The 8,790-nt window shown below is 38.4% G+C and overlaps 1 protein-coding gene across 1 annotated transcript; it reads left to right on the forward strand.

Annotated features, from left to right (window-relative positions):
* Positions 1-3,247: 3,247 nt before the first annotated feature.
* Positions 3,248-8,301, forward strand: LOC102226226 (calsequestrin-2-like). Its single transcript, XM_005799314.2, has 11 exons — positions 3,248-3,786; positions 5,605-5,689; positions 5,795-5,895; positions 6,012-6,123; positions 6,680-6,753; positions 6,830-6,960; positions 7,070-7,115; positions 7,208-7,262; positions 7,476-7,576; positions 7,659-7,733; positions 7,809-8,301. Exons 1-11 carry the CDS (start codon positions 3,550-3,552, stop codon positions 8,037-8,039), a joined length of 1,248 nt encoding a protein of 415 aa, XP_005799371.1. The 5' UTR covers positions 3,248-3,549; the 3' UTR covers positions 8,040-8,301.
* The last annotated feature ends 489 nt before the right edge of the window (positions 8,302-8,790 follow it).

Raw genomic sequence — 8,790 nt, forward strand, 5'->3', positions numbered from 1 at the left:
TCTTTTTGGGGAAACAACTATCAAGTAGAAAAAGGTGCTCATGTCAAATGAGTCCAATATTAAAAACTTTATGTGCTGAGAAAACAGAAACAAACAAACAGACAAACAAAAAAGAACAAACATCCCCACTGAGCAACAGCTGTGGATGTGTGTTTCTTTTTGGGGAGGGGCAAGGAAAGCATAAATAAGAGAAATCATTAACCAAGAAGCCAAGAGGATGTTCTAACTCTGGACGAGATGCAATGATTCACAACTCAGCTGAGAAAATCTCCACAAAACAAATCTTTAAAGAAGAGTGTCAAGAAAAAAGCTGTCATTCAGAGAAAGTGATTAAAGGAAGCTTTGCAAATGTTGTTTGGAGCCTCCAACAAGCTTCGTTCCGGGATTGAAAAGAAAGAAATTCCAAATCATATTAAGATTTACCAAATATCTCTCTAATGAGAGTTTTCATCTGTAAAGCAGGAAATATACTGGTAGTATTTAGGTTTGATAGTGTCATTTACAGAGGAAAGTAAAACATTCATAAATAAAAAGGGATGACTTGGTCTCCACTTGCAGTTTGTTACAACACATACAATGTTGCAATGAGTTTTTGTCCCACAGCGTCTGCTGAAAACTGACCAGGGATGAAGAGAAGCAGAGGAAAAATCCCGAGGTCATTCTGAAGTTCGGTGCACAGTGTGAATATTTTATCTCACTGGAACAGGAAAGTTCCCATCTGCTGGATAATAAAAGCTTGTAACATTTGTGTCAAGACAGCACAGCATGTACAATGTAGATAACATTCAACTTTTAATGTGTTGACAGATTAAAACTGACTGATCTCCATTTAGCACCTCTATTTTAATTCAGTCTGTCTTTTGGCTTTGTGGTTTGTTTCATCCTTCTTCAGCCAAAAATCAGAATGAAACATAATGAAATGGTTTACACATATATTTTGCCCCCCGCCCCCCCCTTTTTTTTTAACAGAACCGGAAGACGTGCAACGTTAACTTGATAGTGAGGAATCATAAATCTTCACCAAGGAAAGTGGCTTATGTTATACTGCCATCTAGTGGTTTCAAAGGAAATGAGCGGACGCTTCTCCCTCTAATGATGCTTTCTCTATGCAGTCAGTGTCATGAGTTGTGGTAAGTGGTGGTGGAGGCAGACACTGAGACCCAGGTAGGATGAATGATGATGATGAATTTAATGATGAAAAGTAATCCACAAAAGTCCAGACAGCACAAAGAGCTGATGCAAAAGCTCTCAAAACGTAACTGGACAAACACGACAAGGATCCGACAAAGACACAGAGAGACACAGGTGACACTAAATACACAAGAGGTAATCAGGGAACGAGACACACCTGGGAATAATCAAGGGGAGACAGGACAACACGGAGGTTCAGAGACAAAGAAACTCAAAAATAAACACACAGAAGACTCAAACCATGACAGTCAGGTTGTCAGACAATTCATTCATTCATTCATTCATTCATTCATTCATTCATTCATTCATTCATTCATTCAATGGTGTCTTTCTTAATTACAGTGAGATTGAATATTTTTTTCCACTGCTAGTGTATCGTCTTTAGTGGCTGCTGTCAAACATCAGCTTGATGTTTAACAGCAAGCTGATGTTTGCTCTTTTATTTGAAAAAAGTCACACAAAAACCTAAAACCTAATTTAAGTTAAATAAAGATTGAAACAGTAAACAGACTTTGCTCTCTTTCAACATCATAAGTAAATTAATTCAAAGTAAAAGCATTACCAGTGAAGATCTGCTCACCTTTTCCTTTGCTTAAAAATCTTTATGTAATTAATTTCGGGATGTTGTCCTCAAAAGCTTGACAAAATGTAAAAGAAAAGCTAAATATTTCTGTCGATGTGTCCTCATCTTCATTATGTTAATCATAACCAGTCAAAATCAGTCAGTCATTTAATCTGGGCAGAACAATTGCTGTTCTCGTTCAGCCCCTACCTACTTAAAACTAAAGTAAGCACACAATCTAACCTTGGTCTACACTACATAAGTTTTCTTTTCAATTATAGTTGCTTATTTCTAAGTTTATCTGTGTTCTTCCAAGAGAGTTGACACTCTTGAATTTGCCTTTTCTATTCTATTCTATTCTATTCTATTCTATTCTATTCTATGTAAGATATATTCAGATATTATACAGTGTGAAAGTCGTATGTCGAATTATGTATGGATTTATAGCAAGTTACGTGTATTTTATCCTGCAGAGGGCAGCAGAAGTTCAAATGTCAGCACCTGGAAAGCTTTCATATTTGAGAATATGACTATTGTGATGAAGACTTTATTGGGCAGTTTGTCTATACAGAAAGTTGATTCAGTCCAGACACAGAGACACACACTCATTCCTAAGGGCAATTTAGAGAGAAAATTAGCATGAATGTTTTTGTACAGCGGGATGAAGTCGAGTCCCCAGTGAGAACCCCTTTCAGACATGGAAAGGACATGCAAACTTCATCAAAAACCAGGATCTTCTTGCTGTAGAGTAACGGCACAACTACCTGTGACACTGTGCAGCCCAACTAAACTCATTTAGTTCAAAGTGTCACTCAGTATACTGTACAATTAAGATGATCTAATGATATAATCCCAGTAGATAAAAAGCTGTTGTGAGTTGTAGACTTTGTGGGAGTCTTCACACTTGGTTTCAACAGGAACAAATGTCCAGCAGCACCTATTGAGTACGGGTATCCAGGTGCTGCCACTAGCTGAGAACAAGGGCATCAACTAAATAAATATTTTTGGATGGACTTTTTTTTTTTAAAGTAACTTTTTTGTGTACATTTGGACTAAAAGAGAGACTAATTGTAAAGCCCAGCTTTGAAAAGCCATTGAAGCATCACAGCATGCAATAACAATAGAAAAGATCACTATAAAGAAAGGTTAGCTAGGGGTTAGTCGTTTGAACTGTTAGTTACACACCTGTTAGCAGACTGTCCTGTGAGCTGTCACTTCAGATACACTAACATTTCCTTCAACTGCACTAAAAAAAACTCTAGCCGCTTCTTCTGAACCTCCTTGTAACTGGGGAGGAGGGAGGTCAGCCTATTCAACATCAAGTCTGTAAATGAAAAATCAGAGAGAGTGAATACTTTTTTTTAATGCTCCCCCCACTGTCATCCTTTGGTGTTTCCCTTTCTCACTTGCTGTTCTATTTTTATCTTTCAAACAACTGGTCTCCTAAAAATGGGCCTGTCCTGCTCCAGTAGGGGAAGAGAAGCTCGACTATGTATGGTATCCACCCACAGTACATTGCAGGCCTGAGTGCGCTCCTCTCTTCTTTGTGTCCACAGGAAGCCGTGAGGGAGGAATCACGCAGCGGGGGAAAGAGTTTCTTAAGAAGTTTTGAGATTTCTCTCGGCATGCTAAAAACTTCAGCTGACAGACTTTTGTTTGCCTCCTAAATCCCTCTGCAGAGATTTCTCACTTTCTTCCATCCTTTCCCAGTTCGGTTGTCTGACTTCTCCAGTTGTGCAGCTTCATCTTCTGAAACCAAGTCACGCTCTGTGCGGGTGGATGGTTAGCTGTGGACCATGTTTTCCCTGTGGTTGTTCCTGCTCCCTTGCCTGAGCTTTGTGAGTGTGACGTCGGCTGAGAAGGGCCTGGAGTTCCCTCAGTATGACGGGAAGGACCGGGTTCTCGACATCAATGACAAGAATTACAAGAAGGCCTTGAAGAAGCACAGCATGCTCTGTTTGTTCTACCACGAGAAAGTGCCGGACAATAAAGAGCTGCAGAAACAACACCAGATGACTGAGCTGGTGCTGGAGGTAAAGCATGACAAGGAGGGTAAACATTGGCAAATTGATAAAAGAGAAAGAGGCGAGTGGATGTGGTACAGAATTAAATGATATGTGACATATAAAGGTCCATGTTTGTGCTCCAGTAAGCTGGAAACCCACAGATAGGAGATGATTATCTGTGGGTTTTATCTATCTATAAGAGGAATACTCCTGAAGGTCAGTCTGTACTCTATGAATGCCCAGTTATCCAATAAGATGCATTGCTGTCACTTGAGGTTGTTTCACCCTAATTCACAGCGTCTCCATCCCATAGAAGTATATGAGCTCTTTTCACCCTGTGGCGCTGCTCTGTTCAGAACCAGAGATCTGCAGTATTTAACAGCTAAAGGTCACAGCATTCTTGTCTGCAATACAATACATAAAAAAACCAAATCTAATATTATGGCCTCAGTCACAAACTGATTTCCAGATTAAATGGTTCTTAAAGTTTAGCACCAAACGGCCTTGTCTCACAGCACAAAGCGAAAGCAGGGCTCCTCTTTGACCTGTTAGAGGTAATTTGAACTCCTGCTAATAGCTTCCCTGCACAGGTGGGCAGATCAGCTATTATCAGGCAGCCATTAAATCTCATCTAAGGAATTTGTCTAACTGGTATGAGGTGCCCATAGTGACTGCAAGTGTAGTGTTCAAACAGTAATTTAAGGCTAAGACAACACAAATTTAATGACTAGAATACAACAGTCTTTTATGTTTCCATTAGCAGGAAAATGTGCACTATTGCAGCAGGAAAGGGGATAAATTGTAAGAACTTTTTTTTTATATAAATAAGAAATCAATAAAACAGAAAACTAACATTTAAATAGAAAAATATGATAATCAATGGTAATATCCCAATAAAAAATTGATTGTCCTTTTAGAAGAAAATAGTTCAAGTTCAATGCTCAAGTAAAAACATCACTCTGCAAATGCTTGAAAACCATTTTATCAGTGTCACAATATCTACGTAAGTATTTTGAATGCTCAACAATTATCTGACCGACTTAGCATTGTTGTTTCAGATACTGCAATATATTAATTTTCTTGACAAAAAGATATTTTGTCCAAACAATTGGACACAATATCAGATTTCAGAGCATATTTCCAGCTTTGAGTCTAACACAATAGTTAGCTTCATGACTTCAGGCACCTGAATTTATAGCAAAATTGATTTTTCTATTTTTGCTACCTATTCTGTTTTTTCTTTTGTTTTGTTTTTCTGATATTTCTTTCAGGCACCACAGTACAGTTTACATGGAAACTAAATTAAGCCAAATGATTTTTTTTTTAACCATGTTTGGTAATTTCCAAATGTTGCAAGAAAAGATGTAACAAAAGTCAAATTCTTTTCATGCAGTAGAATAAACATCCGATGAGTTTGTAGAAACTACTAATATTTGGTTAAGAACCGTTCAATGCATTGCAAATTGGAGTTACGTGTGTGTATACATGTGTGTATTGACCCAACTTGAAATCCACCATTTTGCAAGTCCTCCCAGCAGCACTTTACCAGTATGTTCCTTTCTCTGTTGCATGGGGAGGTCAAACACCAAAAAAGCTCCTGTACTATACATGACAAATACCAGAACAATAATATGCTGTATGCTCTGACTGTGGTTATATTTAGAACGAGGCAGACTGAGTGATTATGTAACTATATCTTTCTGCCTCTAGCCTGCAGCACCTGTCATGCTGCCAACCATCTTCTGTGATCTTGGAGCTTTGTTCGGATTTGTTTGTCTTCATACAGAAACTGTGGATCTTTTCTTTCACTTTAACTCTTCCTAATATTTCTTCCTTGACTTTCAGCTTGTTGCTCAGGTCATGGAGGAGAAGAACATTGGGTTTGGGATGGTTGACTCAGTCAAAGATGCAAAAGTTGCAAAGAAACTAGGTATTGTCTTCAATAATTTTTTTCTTTATCACATATATTATATATGAATATTATCGAAAATATTTAGCTTTCCTTTTGCTGAAATAGTTTTTCTTTTAATTGCAGGCTTGGAGGAGGAGGGAAGTGTGTATGTTTTTAAAGATGACAGAGTAATTGAGTTTGATGGTTTGCTGTCTGCAAACATTCTGGTGGAGTTCTTGTTGGATGTGAGTAGATTTGTTTCAGAGCATATTTCCAGCTTTGAGTCTAAATCAGTGCTGGTCGTAGTTACGAGTCCACACAGGCCACTCTCCAAGCTTTTTGCTTTGACTTCTCTCTTTAGCTTTTGGAGGAGCCTGTGGAGGTCATAGAGAACGCTCTGGAGCTAAAAGCCTTTGATAGAATGGAGGAGGACATTCGCATTGTTGGCTACTTCAAGAGTGAAGACTCTGAACGTGAGTGCTTTAGTTTGTAAAATGCATAATCTTCTGCTGCCTGATCATCTTGCTTGTTTAGAGGAATTTCAGAGGCATTTCTTTGATTTTGATTGAAGTAAAAATAGATTTTATTCCTCTCATCTCCAGGGATTATTCATAGTTTTGTATTCATACATTGAATTGACAAACAGGACCCCACCCAGTTAAGAAAATCAAAACTACACTTATGTAGTAACTATATTACTGGTCAAAAGCTTTTCTGAGATGTAAGAAACTTGCCTCTTCTAAGACCACCACAATTTAAGAGAAATATAATTTTTTTCTACAAAGTGTTATTTGGCCAAAACAGCAGAAACTGAGTCTAGTATACAATCAGAGCTGTGCTGGAGCTTTATCCCATCTGGCCATCTGTGGGAGAACCGCACTGAGGTCAAAGATGAGCTATTTCCGCTCCCTGATGTGCAAAGGACAAGCCGATCTGTGACTAAAGAAAAGGATACAACAATAAACATGTATTTACTATAATACTTCAGCTCTGAGCTGCGCATACTTTATCTGTCGTTTTTGTTTTTAGATTATGAAGCATTTAAAGAGGCTGCAGAGCACTTCCAGCCCTACATTAAATTCTTCGCCACATTTGAAAAATCTGTAAGTGTCAAACAGAATGTAAAAGGTTGTCATCAGGAATCTGCTATTGTTGGCTGATCTGCCTCTGTTGGTCCAGGTGGCCAAAGAACTGACCCTGAAGCTGAACGAGGTTGACTTCTATGAGCCCTTCATGGAGGAGCCCGTCACCGTCCCAGGAAGGCCACACTCTGAGAAGGAGCTGGTGGACTTCATAACAGAGCACAGGCGGTAAACTGTGGACTTACCTCGATTTATTTCATGTTTTAAATTATTTGCAACCGCAATTCTGCATTGTGATATGATGCAATGTGTGATATTGTATTTTCTGTGCCACCAGACCAACTCTGAGAAAGCTGTGTGCAGAAGATATGTTTGAGACCTGGGTCAGAGAGCAGCAAAATTAATAATTTTACTTTATATTTTTCTCACATCTTTTTTTAGCAACTAGCGTTAAATCTTTCTTCTTTTTTTTCAGGAGGATGACATTGAGGGCATCCACATTGTGGCTTTTGCAGAGGAAGAGGACCCAGGTAAGGTTACATAACATTGTGGAACAGGCTGGTTTGTATGATATAAGCTGAATAGTTTAGAGATCTGCATCTTTAAGAACATAAACAATAAAAACAGGCCTGAACTTATATAAAAGAATAGTGACTTAAACTTGTATATTAAAATATATTTATAAATCGCAATATACATTTTTAAAGAAACTAAACAGTAACAACAAAATTCCTGTTTTCCAGATGGTTATGAGTTCTTAGAGATCCTGAAGGAGGTTGCCAGAGATAACACTCACCTTCCTGACCTCAGCATCATCTGGATCGACCCTGATGACTTCCCCCTGGTGAGCCTTATGCCTCCTACATCAGAGTAACTGTGAGTGCAAAGGCAAAACAATTATACGTTCTCTTTCTGACTCCTTCCAGCTGATTCCTTACTGGGAGAAGACCTTTAAGGTGGATCTGTTCAGACCGCAGATCGGCGTCGTCAATGTTACAGATGTAAGATCCCGAAACCTGATGTTCAGACCAAAACAACATTTTCTGTCACAGTTTAACCTTTTAATGTGAGCGCAGGCAGACAGTGTGTGGTTGGAAATGGAGGATGAGGAGGACCTGCCCACGGCTACGCAGCTGGAGGACTGGATCGAAGACGTTCTTTCTGGAAAAGTAAACACTGAAGACGACGACGATGATGATGAGGACGAAGACAATGAAGATGATGAGGAAGAGGATGAAGACGATGAGGATGATGAAGATGATGACAACGATGACGACAACGACGACGACGACGATGATGAAGAATAACTAACTGCCTAGAAGCTGGCTCTTCCTCCATCAGTCCTGCTGTACAACTTTGGACTCAAAAATGACTGTATATCATCTGAATCGGTGCCTGCTGATCTTTTTAACTTATTTTAACCTTTAATATTCATCAACACAATTTTTGAACACGTAAATACCTCTTTGATTGGGGTTGAATATAGATATATGTAAACATGTTCATGAGGGACATGTTTAATGGATATGGATTTGACTCTTCATAATAAATGGTGTTGATGTCAGTTTCTCCTATTGTAAACTGCAGTCTTAATCAATCATTGCAAATTTATCCTTGTAGTCGGTACTTTTGCTGTGATCATTCAGGCTTATGCATTCATCTTTACAGCAGGTGGACAAATCAAGACTTTTTTCTCACCTATTGCAAGTAGTGATCTAATGTTTCTGAAAAACCATACAACTTTTTTAATGCAGCTGATCCACAAAAGATGATTGGTTCAAGCGAGTCCCTTTAAATGTTAAAAAGGTGTTCAGATCAGAATTATATACAGTTTTAACCAGAAGTTAAAATACACTGTATAAAACCACACATAATCTGTTGTTACTGTCTGACAATAAATCAAATTAATCTTTTCCTGTTTGGAGTAAAATAGAATCACTAACGTGATTTGTTTTTCTCAAATGGAAGATGGTTTGGAAAGGCCAAAATGACATTATGACTTTGTAAGCCTCCAAATTCACAACCTCTGTCTTTAATGGGGATCTAATTGTGAATAAT

This window comes from Xiphophorus maculatus, chromosome 7 (assembly GCF_002775205.1).
Source record: "Xiphophorus maculatus strain JP 163 A chromosome 7, X_maculatus-5.0-male, whole genome shotgun sequence".
NCBI classification, from domain to species: Eukaryota; Metazoa; Chordata; class Actinopteri; order Cyprinodontiformes; family Poeciliidae; genus Xiphophorus; species Xiphophorus maculatus.

Bases quoted from the DNA above. Each gene is read 5' to 3' on its own strand.
- LOC102226226 (XM_005799314.2), top strand. From the start codon at position 3,550: ATGTTTTCCCTGTGGTTGTTCCTGCTCCCTTGCCTGAGCTTTGTGAGT. The intron at 5,690-5,794 runs GTATTGTCTTCA...TTTTAATTGCAG, and splicing joins AAAAGTTGCAAAGAAACTAG to GCTTGGAGGAGGAGGGAAGT. The intron at 7,116-7,207 runs GTCAGAGAGCAG...CTTTTTTTTCAG, and splicing joins AAGATATGTTTGAGACCTGG to GAGGATGACATTGAGGGCAT.